At 44.3% G+C, this 20,494-nt stretch overlaps 1 protein-coding gene across 4 annotated transcripts in view; it reads right to left on the reverse strand.

Annotated features, from left to right (window-relative positions):
• Window positions 1-20,494, reverse strand: part of LOC124126474 — a 90,812-nt gene that overhangs the window by 41,353 nt on the left and 28,965 nt on the right. The window contains exon 1 of one of the 4 annotated variants that reach the window (XM_046489915.2): window positions 18,228-18,382. The exons of 2 other annotated variants lie outside the window; for them this stretch is intronic. In XM_046489915.2, the coding sequence (XP_046345871.2) occupies window positions 18,228-18,245 (18 nt within the window). In that variant the 5' untranslated portion in view covers window positions 18,246-18,382. Of the gene's footprint in view, window positions 1-341; window positions 411-18,227; window positions 18,383-20,494 lie in introns of those variants that run through there. One more of the 4 variants, XM_048388530.1, reaches the window with a different exon arrangement.

Below are 20,494 nucleotides of genomic sequence, written 5' to 3' on the forward strand. Positions count from 1 at the left end.
CATCCATGAATGGGGGGAGTTGTGGTCATCCATGAATGGGGGGAGTTGTGGTCATCCATGAATGGGGGGGGAGTTGTGGTCATCCATGAATGGGGGGGGAGTTGTGGTCATCCATGAATGGGGGGAGTTGTGGTCATCCATGAATGGGGGGGGGGGGGGGGGGGGGGGAGTTGTGGTCATCCATGAATGGGGGGGGGAGTTGTGGTCATCCATGAATGGGGGGGGAGTTGTGGTCATCCATGAATGGGGGGAGTTGTGGTCATCCATGCATGGGGGGAATTGTGGTCATCCATGCATGGGGGGAGTTGTGGTCATCCATGCATGGGGGGAGTTGTGCCTACCTGGAGCTCTGGGAACTGCCGTTGGGCATACACATCCAGTTCCTTGGTATCCATGGCACCAGAATCAAACCTGGTACTTCTCTAACAACACACACACAGTTGTGAACTTCCCTCTGCAACTGGGTTAATTTCCACACAGCAACAGGTCATGTCTTCACGCAACTCTCCCACATTCCACAGCAGGTATTTGGAGAAACAGCTTCTAAACAGGACTATTCTCATAGACAAAACATTCAGCTATGTTCATCTCATTAGGAGAACAATAGTACATGTCTTAACCTCCACCAAGATGGCTATAGGACGAAAATATCTCCATTCTGCCTGCTTCAGTCCGAGAGCAAGCGTGATGTCACACCTCACACGTAATTAACAAACTCTCCCTGCCCACATGGGGCACTCACAAGCAGGGGAAGAAACACACAGATCTACTGTTCAGTTTTGACCGAGAAACATCCTGGCCATCTATCTGTCAGAGGACAATGGTTGCAGGGACAGTAGGACGCCAGCCATACAGGACAGTCATTAATCACATCTCGGTAATCACCTTTATCATCACCAACTTCTCCTGTGGCCAAAACAAGCCCTGGTTACATCAGACAGATTCAGCCTCCTTCTGAGGACTATACAAGCCCTGGTTACATCAGACAGATTCAGCCTCCTTCTGAGGACCATACAAGCCCTAGTAACATCAGACAGATTCAGCCTCCTTCTGAGGACCAAACAAGCCCTGGTTACATCAGACAGATTCAGCCTCCTTCTGAGGACCATACAAGCCCTAATTACATCAGACAGATTCAGCCTCCTTCTGAGGACCATACAAGCCCAGGTTACATCAGACAGATTCAGCCTCCTTCTGAGGACTATACAAGCCCTTGTTACATCAGACAGATTCAGCCTCCTACTGAGGACCATACAAGCCCAGGTTACATCAGACAGATTCAGCCTCCTTCTGAGGACTATACAAGCCCTAGTTACATCAGACAGATTCAGCCTCCTACTGAGGACCATACAAGCCCTAGTTACATCAGACAGATTCAGCCTCCTTCTGAGGACCATACAAGCCCTAGCTACATCAGACAGATTCAGCCTCCTACTGAGGACCATACAAGCCCTAGTTACATCAGACAGATTCAGCCTCCTTCTGAGGACCATACAAGCCCAGGTTACATCAGACAGATTCAGCCTCCTTCTGAGGACTATACAAGCCCTAGTTACATCAGACAGATTCAGCCTCCTTCTGAGGACCATACAAGCCCAGGTTACATCAGACAGATTCAGCCTCCTACTGAGGACCATACAAGCCCTAGTTACATCAGACAGATTCAGCCTCCTTCTGAGGACCATACGTGGGCGGTCGGGTAGCCTAGTGGTTAAAGCATTCGCTCGTCACGCCGAAGACCCGGTTCGATTCCCGACATGGGTACAATGTATGAAGCCCATTTCTGGTGTCCCCCGCCGTGATATTGCTGGAATATTGCTAAAAGCGGCGTAAAACAATACTCACTCTGAGGACCATACAAGCCCAGGTTACATCAGACAGATTCAGCCTCCTTCTGAGGACCATACAAGCCCTAGTTACATCAGACAGATTCAGCCTCCTTCTGAGGACCATACAAGCCCAGGTTACATCAGACAGATTCAGCCTCCTTCTGAGGACTATACAAGTCCGGGTTACATCAGACAGATTCAGCCTCCTTCTGAGGACCATACAAGCCCTAGTTACATCAGACAGATTCAGCCTCCTTCTGAGGACTATACAAGCCCAGGTTACATCAGACAGATTCAGCCTCCTTCTGAGGACTATACAAGCCCAGGTGACATCAGACAGATTCAGCCTCCTTCTGAGGACCATACAAGCCCTAGTTACATCAGACAGATTCAGCCTCCTTCTGAGGACCATACAAGCCCAGGTTACATCAGACAGATTTAGCCTCCTTCTGAGGACTATACAAGCCCGGGTTACATCAGACAGATTCAGCCTCCTTCTGAGGACCATACAAGCCCTAGCTACATCAGACAGATTCAGCCTCCTACTGAGGACCATACAAGCCCTAGTTACATCAGACAGATTCAGCCTCCTACTGAGGACCATACAAGCCCTAGTTACATCAGACAGATTCAGCCTCCTTCTGAGGACTATACAAGCCCTAGTTACATCAGACAGATTCAGCCTCCTTCTGAGGACTATACAAACCCAGGTGACATCAGACAGATTCAGCCTCCTTCTGAGGACCATACAAGCCCTAGTCACATCAGACAGATTCAGCCTCCTTCTGAGGACTATACAAGCCCAGGTGACATCAGACAGATTCAGCCTCCTACTGAGGACCATACAAGTCCGGGTTACATCAGACAGATTCAGCCTCCTTCTGAGGACTATACAAGCCCGGGTTACATCAGACAGATTCAGCCTCCTTCTGAGGACCATACAAGCCCAGGTTACATCAGACAGATTCAGCCTCCTTCTGAGGACTATACAACAGAGGACACAGCCAACCACTGCTCTGCCAGCGTACAGACCTACGTTACAGAGTCAGAATATTGTTTTGCACCAACACACAACTTTCACCTCCTTCCCCACAAAGGCAGAGAGACACATAGTAATAATGTCACCATTTTGATTGATTTGATTCAATTAAAACCCACAATGCACACAGTGAGTGAGTGATTTAGTGAGTTGGGTTTAACGCCAATTTTAACAGTATTCTAGTTATATCACGGCGTGTCTGGAGGAAAGCCCAAATGGATGCAGGTCTCAGACGTTTATCACTTTGTTGAAACCCATGAGCACAGGTATGGTGCTGACAACCTAGAAACATAATCGGGGCAAACCAGGATTCGAACTCACAGTCATAGGTTTCTGGCGTGCCCAAGGTTCGCAACTCTGCACAGCGAATAATTATTACATCTTAATTATGAATACACACCCCAACAATGCATACAGACAGGAAATAGGTGTGTTACCTTGTAGTCCGGCACCAGCCCGTAGTTGAGGCTGTTGATGGACATGTTGACGCTGACACTGCACTGGTCTCACGCTTCACACAAATTCCTCACAGCAAGAGTATGTCAAACCTTTGAACAAGTTGGTTCAGTTTCCATCTAAATTATGAATACACACCATTCCATCCATACATCACATGATGCTAACAAGGATACTGGATCTTCACAGAACCTGGACCACAGCACTGGTAATCCAGCATCAGAGAACACACCATCAATCTCTCTGCAGGTGACACTGGCAAAAGTGATGACACCTTTCTGTCCTCCCACAAACTGCCTGGTCACTCCCCCGGTCACTCCCCCGGTCCCCCCCAGCAATGCAGCCTGTGATAATCAGTGATGCTGCTGTCTATTGTTGAGGATGCTGCTCCACAATGCCTTATGCAGAACTCACTTTCACAACTCAGCCTGTGTTTTCACAACATTAAACAATTCTTCCCAGATTACATGAGTCAGGTGTGACAGCCAACCTGCAGCTACTGACCCATGCACACCAACTGTTGACACAGTTCACACCATTTCAGATTCCATGAAAACAATTGACAAACATCCTGTTGAAGTGTGTAATGTTTGTTGACTGTCTGGATGCAAGGACCTTCAGCTGTGATGGGACAGAGGCTGTGGAGGTGCTCCCGGGTGAAGCCCTGCCACAGAAACAATCAGCTGCCCTGTGGGCTGTCAAGTCCTGTGTCCACTGGGTGATGACCTGTATAGGTCAAGGGTGACACATCAAACACTTCCTCCAATAACAGAGATATGGTCAGCTTTTTGTCAATGTGGGTCATTGGCCTCCACTGGAGTAGGTCTCCCTCTGTCATTTAACAGACAGAAGTCAATACTCTAGATCTCAAATCCAAATAATCAACTCATAATTCAATGTGAGGCTGCTCCCAAACAAGACACCCACAATTCAGTGTAATCTGGTTGCATATGAACACTTTAAATCCAGTGATTTCTCTTCCAACAGTCAGAGAGACAGTCAGAGAGACAGAGAAACAGTCAGAGAGACAGTCAGAGAGACAGTCAGAGAGACAGGCACCTGGGGTCCGCCGCCACTGTGGCCTGATCTCACCTGCAACCACTGATCACCCCAGATTCAGGCGTCTGCCTCCGTAGCCCAGGCAACCACCCAGACCACTGACTCTGTACATGATAACGGTGACAACCTGTTATCAAATATCCCACATCAGCATCACTCCCTTATCAGATATCACTTTGATATCGCATGTAGGTCGGATTATTCAACACTGATCTTGTTGTTAAATGATTCTTTCAGCAACCTGTTATAGGGTCAAGGAGATGAGATGTGAGTACACTGTTGGACAGACCCACTGCCAAGTGTGAGAGTCCAGTCACAAGGGTCTCGTCTCTATCTGCAGCCACTGCAGCACCGGCTGATTCTGTCAGGGGTCAGCTCTCTTCAATTCAGCCAGTCAAATGACCACAAATTGTTGCAGGCATAAACTTTCATCCAACTTTCATCTAGCATCATGGAGACATGCAACCATTACACATGCCTTGTCCAGGCCCTGGCAGCCTCAATCACCGGCCAATTAAAGTCCACCTCAGTTACTAAGTAGCCAGTGGTCAAGACTCCATGGTCCGACCCTGCGGTTATTAATCACAGCTGGAAGCGACTATCTTATCACTCTCAAGTTCACCAACAACTTCACTGCAAGTTCTGACTTCTCCGCATTCTCTACAAGGTGTGTTCCTTGCCAGGCCTTTGAAGGTGGCGTTGCTCAGTTTGGTAACGATCTCAAGTGCTTTGAACGTGTTGAATGGCCTCCTGGCATCTTCAAGACTACTGGATGCGTGTCAGCCTGATTGAAACAAACAGGTCGTAACAAATGCTGACTTACTAAATCATGTTTTCTCCCCCCCCCAAGGATGTGTTGGCAAGTATTTGTCTGTGTTCAGAGGGGATTCCCTTTTCTGGTCCACTAACTTTGCTTCAAACCTTTCACATGGACAAACGCCAGTCCAGGTATTTCATGACATAATAAAAAATGCTTTGCAAATGAAAGATCATCATCAACCGAACCAAGAGTTGCCATCATAATTCATAAACATGAACCTCAGCAACACACAAGATGGAGTAGGATAGCCTAGTGGTTAAAGCGTTCACTCGTCATGCCGGGGGCCCGGGTTGATTCCACATGGGTAAATGTGTGAAGACCATTTCTGTTCTTCTGGTTTTCTGTGACATTGCTGGAATATTTCTAAAAGTGGCATAAAACCATACTCACTCACTCACTCACTCACTATAAACACTATACTGGCGTTCCACACATACAGCAGTCCTGTTCTTCAGTAACAGTAAAAGTCTTAACAACCACAAACAACTACAATCAATTCACTTTGACACAATCTTCAATTAAATCTGAACTGTAGGTCCAAATGTCCAGTATTACTTCTGATTAAAAGCCAATTTCAACTGAAAACATTCTTTCATCTCCAGAGCCTGAGGGTACATTGCCACACAACCCCCCCCCCCCCCCGTGCCAGGGTCCGGCCTGCACTGTGGGGGGTGGCATGGCCTGCAGGGGCATTGTACATCTAATCTCTTTACACTGCTGCCACTGGGGGGTGGATTTGAACATTTTGACACATTGATTTAATGTATTGTTGATTTCGGGAGCAGACCTGTGGCTTTATTGGTCATGTGTGGAGGACACCAGTATTGGACAACCAGCTTGTGTCTCGGCCGGGATGGAAGTTAATCCTGCTGATTAATGTCTTGTAGCAAGTTATTAGCCAGCCTCAACATCAGCTAATCTATGCTAACATTATAGAAAATTCATAAAGCCTTGTCCTCGTGCTGATGTGGAATACAGACCATCTAGATTTGCCTGTAATAATCATCTAGACTTGCCTGTATTAATCATCTGGACTTGCCTGTATTAATCATCTAGATTTGCCTGTATTAATCATCTAGATTTGCCTGTATTAATCATCTAGATTTGCCTGTATTAATCATCTAGATTTGCCTGTATTAATCATCTAGATTTGCCTGTATTAATCATCTAGATTTGCCTGTATTAATCATCTAGATTTGCCTGTATTAATCATCTAGATTTGCCTGTATTTATCATCTAGATTTGCCTGTATTAATCATCTAGATTTGCCTGTATTTATCATCTAGATTTGCCTGTATTAATCATCTAGATTTGCCTGTATTTATCATCTAGATTTGCCTGTATTAATCATCTTGATTTGCCTGTATTTATCATCTAGATTTGCCTGTATTTATCATCTAGATTTGCCCGTATTAATCATCTAGATTTGCCTGTATTTATCATCTAGATTTGCCTGTATTAATCATCTTGATTTGCCTGTATTTATCATCTAGATTTGCCCGTATTTATCATCTAGATTTGCCTGTATTTATCATCTAGATTTGCCTGTATTTATCATCTAGATTTGCCTGTATTAATCATCTAGATTTGCCTGTATTAATCATCTAGATTTGCCTGTATTTATCATCTAGATTTGCCTGTATTAATCATCTAGATTTGCCTGTATTTATCATCTAGATTTGCCTGTATTTATCATCTAGATTTGCCTGTATTTATCATCTAGATTTGCCTGTATTAATCATCTAGATTTGCCTGTATTAATCATCTAGATTTGCCTGTATTAATCATCTAGACTTGCCTGTATTAATCATCTAGATTTGCCTGTATTAATCATCTAGATTTGCCTGTATTTATCATCTAGATTTGCCTGTATTAATCATCTAGATTTGCCTGTATTTATCATCTAGATTTGCCTGTATTAATCATCTTGATTTGCCTGTATTTATCATCTAGATTTGCCTGTATTTATCATCTAGATTTGCCCGTATTAATCATCTAGATTTGCCTGTATTTATCATCTAGATTTGCCTGTATTAATCATCTTGATTTGCCTGTATTTATCATCTAGATTTGCCCGTATTTATCATCTAGATTTGCCTGTATTTATCATCTAGATTTGCCTGTATTTATCATCTAGATTTGCCTGTATTAATCATCTAGATTTGCCTGTATTAATCATCTAGATTTGCCTGTATTTATCATCTAGATTTGCCTGTATTAATCATCTAGATTTGCCTGTATTTATCATCTAGATTTGCCTGTATTTATCATCTAGATTTGCCTGTATTTATCATCTAGATTTGCCTGTATTAATCATCTAGATTTGCCTGTATTAATCATCTAGATTTGCCTGTATTAATCATCTAGACTTGCCTGTATTAATCATCTAGATTTGCCTGTATTTATCATCTAGATTTGCCTGTATTAATCATCTAGATTTGCCTGTATTAATCATCTAGATTTGCCTGTATTAATCATCTAGATTTGCCTGTATTAATCATCTAGATTTGCCTGTATTAATCATCTAGACTTGCTCCGGGAACAAAACCACAGACCCAAAGATGTCATGGTGAAACAGGACCAACCTGTCCCACACCTCTACACCACCGTCTTCACACAGCCGACCTGTTCTCAGATCATGTAAATCACACCTGTGCCCAGCTCAGGTGTCAGTCCCTCCCCAACTCCCCTCGGCACTGCTCCAGGTGTCACCAGAGATCCCTTGAGAGGTCTGTCTCGTGATGGAGCTGCTGCTAACAAGGTGAAGTCCTCAACTGAATCAGCAACTCGATATCATCAGACTCTGTCACATCGAGGCAACTATGTGCTGCTGAGGGGGGGGGGGGGGGGGAGAGAAGAAGAAGAAAGAAAGAGATTTCTGGCATTCTGGAAACTCTATCCCAGTGGTTGGGGGGTGGGGGATTCTGGTGTTCTGGCAGGGTAGATCCTCTAGACTCGGCTGCTGAGTACCACAAACCAAGAACAGTCAACCATCATCTAGACTGAACATCTCCTGATAAAGTCTGCTACATTATGACAGTGGCATGCAGCAGGTACACCCTGATCCCCACCCCACCCAACTCTGATCCCACCCACCCTGATCCCCACCCCACCCACCCTGATCCCCACCACTGTATTTAGGTGAAAGTTATAAAGAAGCATCAATAAAACTTGAATAGCCCCACAACGCTGCAAAGTTACTAATTGCTCCCCAACTCGGATGTTATGGCGGCCATTACTCTGCTAATGAAGACATGTAACTCCTCACGTAAGATCCTACAGCTAGTTGGCTTGTTGGTGTAACATCATTACCCCCCCCCACTCAGCATCAGCAGGAGATAACAATGTTGGAAGCAGCAACTAGACTTACATCTAGTCTCTGAAATGAATACATTTTACAGACAAAAAAAGTTCTTAAATTATAGTTAAAAAATATAATGAAAAGGAGCCAGGAGACTTTCTTCATTTTCAGATACTGCAGTAATCTAGACTTGCCAAACCCAAACAGTTGCATGGGCTGTATTGGATATAAAGGGTCTGTATGACAGACTACCCTTTTTCATATGCCGATATATAAAAGTTATTCTTAGGTTGATTATTTCAGGGACATTATAATGACCGATACTGGTTGATATTACCTCATGGTGAGGGTAATGATTGTATTACAAGCGGCATGTCGGCTGATACCACCTGACGTTACAGGGATATTGTTATACTGGTTGATATTACATGATGATAAGCTTGACAATGATTGGTGTTTATATACAGGTTCAATATAGAAACACTGGCGTAGGTAGTGTTGATCCTGCAAACACTTGTCTGATAACTGGAGTGTTATCATTCCAACCAGACAGGTAACTAATTTCCGTTTATAATCTCGATCCACTGCGCGGCTGCTCTCTGTTTGGGCTGCTGGCACGCTGGGGTCAGCATGGGGTCAGACGCCGCCAACATGGATTGGTCACGCTTGTACTTGAGACCTGCCATGTCCAACATGCTCCCTTGACAGGCCCCAGTCCTTGAGACCTGCCATGTCCAACATGCTCCCTTGACAGGCCCCAGTCCTTGAGACCTGCCATGTCCAACATGCTCCCTTGACAGGCCCCAGTCCTGCTGATTAGCTGCTGCCAGGAATCCTTCTCCACTCTGGCTCTGGCTGTGACCAAGACTGGGATGTGATGACCTGGCAACCATTTCTCCCAGATCGGACTGTGAAGACCTGGCAACCTCATCTCCCACCGGGCTGTGACGACCTGGCAACCATTTCTCCCACCGGGCTGTGATGACCTTGCAACCACTTCTCCCACCGGGCTGTGACGACCTGGCAACCACTTCTCCCAGACTGGGCTGTGACGACCTGGCAACCATTTCTCCAACCAGGCTGTGATGACCTGGCAACCATTTCTCCCACCGGGCTGTGACGACCTGGCAATCACTTCTCCCACCAGGCTGTGACGACCTGGCAACCATTTCTCCCAGACTGGGCTGTGATGACCGTGCAACCATTTCTCCCAGATCGGGCTGTGATGACCTGGCAATCACTTCTCCCACCGGGCTGTGACGACCTGGCAATCACTTCTCCCACCAGGCTGTGACGACCTGGCAACCATTTCTCCCAGACTGGGATGTGATGACCTTGCAACCATTTCTCCCACCAGGCTGTGACGTCATGGCAATCACTTCTCCCACCAGGCTGTGACGACCTGCCAATCACTTCTCCCAGATCGGGCTGTGATGACCTCGCAATCACTTCTCCCAGATTGGGCTGTGACGACCTGGCAATCACTTCTCCCACCGACCTGTGATGACCTCGCAATCACTTCTCCCAGATCAGGCTGTGACGACCTTGCAACCATTTCTCCCACCAGGCTGTGACGACCTGGCAACCACTTCTCCCACTGGGCTGTGACGACCTGGCAACCACTTCTCCCAGATCTGGCTGTGATGACCTGGCAATCACTTCTCCCAGATCTGGCTGTGATGACCTGGCAACCACTTCTCCCACTGGGCTGTGATGACCTGGCAATCACTTCTCCCAGATCTGGCTGTGATGACCTGGCAACCACTTCTCCCACTGGGCTGTGACGACCTGGCAACCACTTCTCCCAGATCTGGCTGTGATGACCTGGCAATCACTTCTCCCAGATCTGGCTGTGATGACCTGGCAACCACTTCTCCCACTGGGCTGTGATGACCTGGCAATCACTTCTCCCAGATCTGGCTGTGATGACCTGGCAATCACTTCTCCCAGATCTGGCTGTGATGACCTCGCAATCACTTCATTTTTATATAATTTAAGAACTGGGTTTTTTTCTGTATGGTATGTTCATTTCAGAAACTCTATGATAGTCTAATCTTTAGGGAGAGTCAGGAGGTAATTGTATACAAGGCATCCGCCTGGTCCACAGTACACAACCTACAGTTGCATACAGCACTGCAATAAAATACACAACATGATTAACCCTAAGTGAACATAGTACATCGGAATTTAAGTCCCTCTCAGTCCATCTGAAGTAACTCATAAGCGCCAGGAAATACAGCTTATCTCCCCGAAATAAGGCCTGACACTTGGCTCGGATATCTCCCGAATGAACTGATATTATCTTGGAGTCCATGTTTTAACCAATAAGATAAATAATCAAGTGAGATAAGAAGGCTGGAGACAGAATATTTGTCTGACATTTGATACTGTGTGATGCCACAGGCTATGTCACTATTCACTGAACTCTGAATAATAGCAAAATCACTATTGACACAAGACTTAGGGTGTTATTTGTACATGCATGCAGTTATATCCACATCGGCACTGGGAAATAACACCCTATATCACCACCTAATCAGTGTACTGCTAACTAGAACTCATAAAGATCTAGATAAAGATCCATAACTACTGAAATGAGTCAAATTCAGATTCATATCAATTCACAGATTGGTTAATTTCTTTAAAAAAAACCCAAATCATCCCAAGGATTGCCTGAAGCTATTTTCCTGACAACTAAATAACAAAGGCCATATCATGCCCCATCAAACCTCCCTCACAACCGATTCTGACAGCCTGTCTAAGGAGGTGGTAATTTGACTGAACATAATTATATACATATAAATTGATACTCAAGTTGACTTTTCTGGTGACTGCCTCGCCATTAATGCCCAAGGCAACTTTAATGATTACAATGAGAAAGTAAGTAGCATTCAATCACTGTAAATGAGACTTGCTGGCTGGAAGGTGGTCATTAAGTGTATCAAGTGTATTTACCTGTGGTCAACAGAGGACCCGGGGTTGTCACCTCTGTGATAAGTAGTCAGGGGAATATTTCCATGCCTGAGCCCCCTTGAGAAACTGCATGAGGGAGGTGTGTCAACAATAGAGGAGGACGTCTAGTGAGGATACGGTCAACACCAGATACCCACCTGCTGACATCCAGCTACATCCAACCGATCACTTACCTGTAATCAACTCAAGAACTGATCACTTACCTGTAATCAACTCAAGAACCGATCACTTACCTGTAATCGACTCAAGAACCAATCTCTTACCTGTAATCAACTCAAGAACCAATCTCTTACCTGTAATCGACTCCAGAACCAATCACTTACACATAATTGACTTAAGAACCAATCACTTACATATAATCGACTCCAGAACCTGTCAAAGCAGCCCTGTCAAAGATTCGTCAGTAAACCTACCAGTATATATCACTATGTATACACTGAATCACCTACTCTCAGCATAAAGGTGTCACAATGAGATGAAGTGAATCTATGCTTAAACTTAACAATGACATTCTTCAGGAACAATTGACAATTGTTTTTAAACCTTACATCTCAAGACTCAGGGTTTGTCCCTACAGTGTGTGGGAGCCGTCATGCTGACGCTGTCTACAGACAAGTACCAGGATTTCCATTCTTCTGACAAGTACAGACAAGTACCAGGATTTCCGTTCTACAGACAAGTACCAAGATTTCCATTCTACAGACAAGTACCAGGATTTCCATTCTACAGACAAGTACCAGGATTTCCATTCTTCTGACAAGTACCAGGATTTCCATTCTTCTGACAAGTACAGACAAGTACCAAGATTTCCATTCTACAGACAAGTACCAGGATTTCCATTCTACAGACAAGTACAGACAAGTACCAGGATTTCCGTTCTACAGACAAGTACCAGGATTTCCGTTCTACAGACAAGTACCAGGATTTCCATTCTACAGACAAGTACCAGGATTTCCATTCTACAGACAAGTACGGACAAGTACCAGGATTTCCATTCTTCTGACAAGTACGTACAAGTACCAGGATTTCCGTTCTACAGACAAGTACCAGGATTTCCATTCTTCTGACAAGTACGTACAAGTACCAGGATTTCCGTTCTACAGACAAGTACCAGGATTTCCATTCTACAGACAAGTACCAGGATTTCCATTCTACAGACAAGTACCAGGATTTCCATTCTTCTGACAAGTACGTACAAGTACCAGGATTTCCGTTCTACAGACAAGTACCAGGATTTCCATTCTACAGACAAGTACCAGGATTTCCATTCTACAGACAAGTACCAGGATTTCCATTCTTCTGACAAGTACGTACAAGTACCAGGATTTCCGTTCTACAGACAAGTACCAGGATTTCCATTCTACAGACAAGTACCAGGATTTCTATTCTTCAGACAAGTACCAGGATTTCCATTCTACAGACAAGCACAGACAAGTACCAGGATTTCCATTCTACAGACAAGTACCAGGATTTCCATTCTTCAGACAAGTACCAGGATTTCCCTTCTACAGACAAGTACAGACAAGTACCAGGATTTCCCTTCTTCAGACAAGTACCAGGATTTCCATTCTACAGACAAGTACCAGGATTTCCATTCTACAGACAAGTACCAGGATTTCCATTCTTCAGACAAGTACCAGGATTTCCATTCTACAGACAAGTACCAGGATTTCCATTCTTCAGACAAGTACCAGGATTTCCATTCTTCAGACAAGTACGTACAAGTACCAGGATTTCCATTCTACAGACAAGTACCAGGATTTCCATTCTACAGACAAGTACGGACAAGTACCAGGATTTCCATTCTTCTGACAAGTACAGACAAGTACCAGGATTTCCATTCTTCTGACAAGTACGTACAAGTACCAGGATTTCCGTTCTACAGACAAGTACCAGGATTTCCATTCTACAGACAAGTACCAGGATTTCCATTCTACAGACAAGTACCAGGATTTCCATTCTTCTGACAAGTACGTACAAGTACCAGGATTTCCGTTCTACAGACAAGTACCAGGATTTCCATTCTACAGACAAGTACCAGGATTTCCATTCTTCAGACAAGTACCAGGATTTCCCTTCTACAGACAAGTACCAGGATTTCCATTCTACAGACAAGTACCAGGATTTCCCTTCTTCAGACAAGTACCAGGATTTCCCTTCTACAGACAAGTACAGACAAGTACCAGGATTTCCCTTCTTCAGACAAGTACCAGGATTTCCATTCTACAGACAAGTACCAGGATTTCCATTCTACAGACAAGTACCAGGATTTCCATTCTACAGACAAGTACCAGGATTTCCATTCTTCAGACAAGTACCAGGATTTCCATTCTACAGACAAGTACCAGGATTTCCATTCTTCAGACAAGTACCAGGATTTCCATTCTTCAGACAAGTACAGACAAGTACCAGGATTTCCATTCTACAGACAAGTACCAGGATTTCCATTCTACAGACAAGTACCAGGATTTCCATTCTACAGTCAAGTACCAGGATTTCCATTCTTCAGACAAGTACCAGGATTTCCATTCTACAGACAAGTACGTACAAGTACCAGGATTTCCATTCTACAGACAAGTACCAGGATTTCCATTCTACAGACAAGTACCAGGATTTCCATTCTTCAGACAAGTACGTACAAGTACCAGGATTTCCATTCTACAGACAAGTACCAGGATTTCCATTCTACAGACAAGTACCAGGATTTCCATTCTTCAGACAAGTACCAGGATTTCCATTCTACAGACAAGTACCAGGATTTCCATTCTACAGACAAGTACCAGGATTTCCATTCTACAGACAAGTACCAGGATTTCCATTCTACAGACAAGTACCAGGATTTCCATTCTTCAGACAAGTACGTACAAGTACCAGGATTTCCATTCTTCAGACAAGCACCTGTCAGTGACTTGGAGATGCCTCTAGATGGAACGGACACGCCCAATTCCACACAACATTGCACAAACTATATATATTGTTTTGTTACTGTTTAACAATGACAAATATTTTGCTGAATAAATGTATATGGTGTTGACAGTTCATCTTAAATCTTGAATATGATCTTCAGGTTTGTCTCAACCTATTAGATGTGTCCATCTTTCAACGTACAAGAAGTTCCCCCTGCAGTTGTGTAACTTTGGCCGACATTGTCAGAAATACAGACAGACAGTTTATTCAGTAATGTAGGTATCAAGGTCCATAGTCAAGCAGATTGGATGTTAACATTTGTCACGTGATGTACATGATCAGATTTTAAATCATGTTACACAGTCCTCATTATAAAGACATGTTTCAAGAATACAGAAACAGCATGGATCATATCAGGATGTTCAGAGTTTAGCACATTTATCATTAACTGACGGCCTTTAAAAATCCTTGCAGAATGGGGAGAAATTTATGCCTTAAATGGGAATACGTTTCCCATATCAGTAAGACATGGTACTGATCCTCTACCTCTCCGGCTGAACAGTTTGTACAAATAGAGTTCACAATATCACCGTCTTTGGACCTGCGACATACATTTACATTAAAATCGTGCAAAGAAATTCTAAGTTTACAATAATCATTTGCCCTGGGGGTTATGCCCTCATCCTGTACGACCACTTCTCTCATATGCATCCATATTTTTACCCAAAAGCTTAATTTAGTAAACTACATTTTAAGTAAATATTAAAAACCCCTTTTTCCAAAATACCCTGGTTATAAAGCCCTGATTAAACTTTTATCATTTAAACAAGTTAAATATCTCTCAGTTTGTAACACTGATTTTACTTTGCTGTAATTGCTAAGATAAAGTGATTCAGAAATACTTTGGTGCCACTGTTGACAAAATATATCCTTCAGTCTTTGCTTAAATGAATATAAAATAACTGTGGATCTCCCACATCTTGGGAAATCCATACATATGAAAAGCAACTTACAAATAATGCGTAGAGCAGGAAAACGACGACACAGCACTGTACAACCTCATCCCCATCTCAACCACTACTTTACTTTTTCTTAAAATAATATAATTAGTACCGTATTCGACGTAATAAGCGCCCAGGGCACTCTCAACATTGGAAATAGGGGGCTCTTATTAGAATAGTATTTTGGTGAAAAAACAGAGTTGAAAGATAAATTTCGTGGTTTATGCTGACAGCCTGAAATGTTTGTATACGACAGGTATATTTTTCCAGAATTTAATTGCCCATAATTAAGGGTGCATATTACACACGAGTGCGTATTATACACGAATAAATAGGTCTTGTGTACATTGATCAATCGGAAGGGGTGTAAATTGGGATTGTTCACTAGCCAATATATTAGCAAATATCGCCGTGGGCACTTATTACTTCGAATACGGTATCTATCAAAAGAAAACAGAATTGTTCAAAATTACAAGTTTCTCTATATTTGGGGGATATATATAGCTTTCTTATATTATCATACAATAATAATATTTTAAGACACTGAAACTGATATTCAAGTTACAAAACTGACAGATTGGGTTTTCGTTTGGGATAGTTATCTGCCTATAGCATTGCCCCACCTGTTAATAGTGCCAGATGCTGTCTAATACTTGATACATTATTATTTGTCCCATAACCTCTGGGATATAAATGATGTTTATAACTGGAATAATGATCAAATCTGGAGCTTTGCTTAAATATTGCATGCCATTCTTGAAAGGAGATATCTTAAAGTCTCATTTTGACTTCATTCAAAATATATTCAATTTTCCCCACTTCTTGACAGGCCCACGCAAACCCAACACCAAATGTAAAAAGTGACTTTCTAAGGATTGATATCCACGTAAATCTTTTGTGTGCATCTAGGCAGTCTAACATAGTGTTAGCTTCCGTTGGGAGCCGATTATTTGTCATGTATGAGGGACAGCCAGTATTTGATGCATCTTAAATAGGATGCCATCCCAAGTGCCATTACATCTGGTGTAGAATTGGGCTCCGAGAAATCTTTGCATTCTGTTGCTTGAATTTGTTCATCTTTTCCCAGCACCCCATAGTTCAGATCACAACAAATGACAGGTTTAACCTTCATGTCAGATATCTTCAAGAACAGGCTGAAGGCAAGGCTACCAACAGGATTCACTGAACGCAGCAGTTCATATGGTGCCACTTTACCCTTGATACAATTATTCTGCAGTTTCCTGCATATTCAATCAAAGTAAAACATGACCCCAAGATATGTATATTTAGAGACTGTTTCAATGTTCTCATTTCCAAACTTCCATAATTCACATTTTTCAATGGACAATTTTGTTTGGGAAACGATAATTTTTCTTTTTTGTAAGTTAACATTCAATTTCCATTTTATACAACATAAGTTCAAAGCATCAAGATGTCTTTGTAGTCCAATTATGTTTTAAGAAAAAAGTATGATGTTGTCTGCAAAAAATGAAATCAGAAGTTCAAAATAAGCAGGGAACAAATGGGTTCCTCTATGTCCACTACAGTCAAAGGAACTTCATAGTTCATACTAGTTCATACTAGTTCATACTAGTTCTTACTAGTTCCTCCTCAGTCCCCCCGCCTGGTGCTGGAGTGTCTGTTACAACAGCAGTGACTGATCCTGTAATGTCTGATCACAGAATCATCAACCGCATAACACAGCCTCACATTATGCCGTAGTCTTCACCAAGTGAACAGACCACAATGTAGGAGGCATCAGCTGGCCTGGGTACCACACACACACAGAGCCGTTGTATAACACCGACCACTATGTAGGAGGCATCAGCTGGCCTGGGTCCCACACACACACATGGAGCCGTTGTATAACACAGACCACTATGTAGGAGGCATCAGCTGGCCTAGGTACCACACACACACATGGAACCGTTGTATAACACCGACCACTATGTAGGAGGCATCAGCTGGCCTGGGTCCCACACACACACATGGAGCCGTTGTATAACACAGACCACTATGTAGGAGGCATCAGCTGGCCTGGGTCCCACACTCACACATGGAGCCGTTGTATAACACAGACCACTATGTAGGAGGCATCGGCTGGCCTGGGTCCCACACTCACACATGGAGCCGTTGTATAACACAGACCACTATGTAGGAGGCATCGGCTGGCCTGGGTCCCACACACACACATGGAGCCGTTGTATAACACAGACCACTATGTAGGAGGCATCAGCTGGCCTAGGTACCACACACACACATGGAACCGTTGTATAACACAGACCACTATGTAGGAGGCATCAGCTGGCCTAGGTACCACACACACACATGGAACCGTTGTATAACACAGACCACTATGTAGGAGGCATCAGCTGGCCTAGGTACCACACACACACATGGAACCGTTGTATAACACAGACCACTATGTAGGAGGCATCAGCTGGCCTGGGTCCCACACACACACATGGAGCCGTTGTATAACACAGACCACTATGTAGGAGTTATTAGCTGGCCTAGGTACTACACACACATGGAGCCGTTGTATAACACACACACACAAATAATAAATCACATCATGTACATACTACAAAAGACACTTCTGATTGTAATACGAAAAATACATGTTACCTTTATTTCATAATGAAAGTTCACAAATACTGAATACCTTACACAGGATGCATACCAAAGTGAGGGTCTAGATTGTTGTTAATGTAACCGTTTCTTGTTTCACTCATTAAGTCAGCTGGCCAACAGTTGCCTCGCAGACAAACAAGGCTTGTTGATAGAAACACTGCACTCAGCTTCCTCATCAGAAAGGTAAGAAATGTTCAAGTGAACTCACCGACTTTAGCCTGTTCATTCCTTCACTGGTTGAATCAAGAACTGTTGGTTGTGATGTGTGTAAATTCGTGCACTACATCTCCACTAAAGTATCCTGCAACATCAACCACCGCTGCCACGGACTCAGACACCCCTAGACTCATCCACTCCACTTCCTGCAGCAGTCCATCCCTGCAGCAGTCCATCCCAACACCCCCCCCCACCCACCTCCCCCCCACACACAATTACTCTTTCCCCTGATTGCTCTTTTCCCCTCCCTGGCTAGTACACTGAGGAGAGATGTTAGTAAACAGATCCCCCACACAGCCGTAGAGACCTAGCCTTGCTCCAAGGCTGTACTGAAAGAAAAGACCATGGATGTGTAATAATTCTATCCTCTCCTTATAGGTCTAATTATGTGGACAGTACTAAGGACTCTTATAATGACAATTTGTTCTTATTATTTACATAATCTAGAAATTAGGATTTAAACTGATAATTATTGCCTTGTGCAAGTCTGGTAGAGCCCCAATCCTGAACTGCAAACTCCATCATTATGAGTACCCCTACCTTCATCCGGCCCCACCCCCTTCCTTTATCCCTCCCCCACCTTCATCCGGCCCCACCCCCTTCCTTTATCCCTCCCCCACCTTCATCCCTCCCCACCCCCTTCCTTCATCTGGCCCCCTGCCCCTTCCTTTATCCCTCCCCCACACCCTTCTTTCATTAGGCCCCACCCCTTCCTTTATCCCTCCCCCCACCTTCATCCGGCCCCACCCCCTTCCTTCATCCCATCCCCACCCCCTTCCTTCATCTGGCCCCCTGCCCCTTCCTTTATCCTTCCCCCACCCCCTTCTTTCATTAGGCCCCACCTTCTTTCATTAGGCCCCACCCCCTTCCTTTATCCCTCCCCACCCCCTTCCTTCATCTGGCCCCCTGCCCCTTCCTTTATCCCTCCCCCACCCCCTTCTTTCATTAGGCCCCACCCCCTTCCTTTATCCCTCCCCACCCCCTTCCTTCATCTGGCCCCCTGCCCCTTCCTTTATCCCTCCCCACCCCTTCCTTTATCCCTCCCCTACCTTCATCCGGCCCCACCCCCTTCCTTCATTAGGCCCCACCCCTTCCTTTATCCCTCCCCACCTTCATCCGGCCCCACCACCTTCCTTCATTAGGCCCCACCCCTTCCTTTATCCCTCCCCACCTTCATCCGGCCCCACCCCCTTCATTCATTAGGCTCCACCCCTTCCTTTATCCCTCCCCCACCTTCATCCGGCCCCACCCCCTTCCTTCATCTGGCCCCCACCGCCACCCTATTACCCGGCCCTACCCGGATACCCGCTATAGGTCTCAAGAGTTGGGTACAAGATGTCCGAATGGGAATTGTTTTACCGCAGCCCTTGCAAAAACTATTTAGATACATGTATCAAACAATCTGATCATGGATAATCTGCAGTCGATAGAGGCTTTATCCTTACTTGAACATATAAAAGTCAGAACGGATGCCTGCACAGTGAGAAAGAAATGTGAGCATTAGTTATACTTGTAGTGTACTGTGACCATTGTGTTCTATTGTTAATGTCATTAAACAGTATGTCACGTGACTAACCACGGGTCCAGGTAGTCATGTGGGTACCCGGGTGCTACTCAGGACCCACCCGACCCGAGTACCCGAGTTACCCGTCCCATCCCTAATGACATCCCCATCTCCGTGGACCACAACAGTCCTGCAGAAGTCTGCAGATGTCTACAGATGTCAACGACCTGTCACTAGTTATCAATGACCTGTGTCACTACTAATCAATGACCTGTGTCACTACTAATCAATGACCTGTGTCACTACTAATCAATGACCTGTGTCACTACTAATCAATGAGCTGTGGTTACTAATTATCAGTGATCCATGATCTGTATGAAATGTTCTCTGCTGATTCATGTTCCACAAGAACACCCCACTGGCCCAACCATCATCCATGACGAGGTACACCGTTCTTCCACACATAAACAATCACACAGTTCAGGAAGTTGTTTCCCATGAAATTCAGAGTCATAATATAGCAGAATTTCACATTCTTGAATAGAATCAAGGTGACTAACATGACCAATCCAACCATCTACTTGCTTCAACAGATTAACTTTCTGATGATTAAACATTTTATTCACACAGAAAACCCAGTCTGCACACATAGCTCCACAACAATGGAGACTCGGTGAGCAGGAATGCCTGTGGCTAAATTGCCTCAACTGTATGCAACATTAGATCCTTCCACATGCTGACATTTTCAACTTGTC

This window comes from Haliotis rufescens, unplaced genomic scaffold (assembly GCF_023055435.1).
Source record: "Haliotis rufescens isolate VD_foot unplaced genomic scaffold, xgHalRufe1.0.p SCAF_72, whole genome shotgun sequence".
In the NCBI taxonomy this organism is placed as follows: Eukaryota; Metazoa; Mollusca; class Gastropoda; order Lepetellida; family Haliotidae; genus Haliotis; species Haliotis rufescens.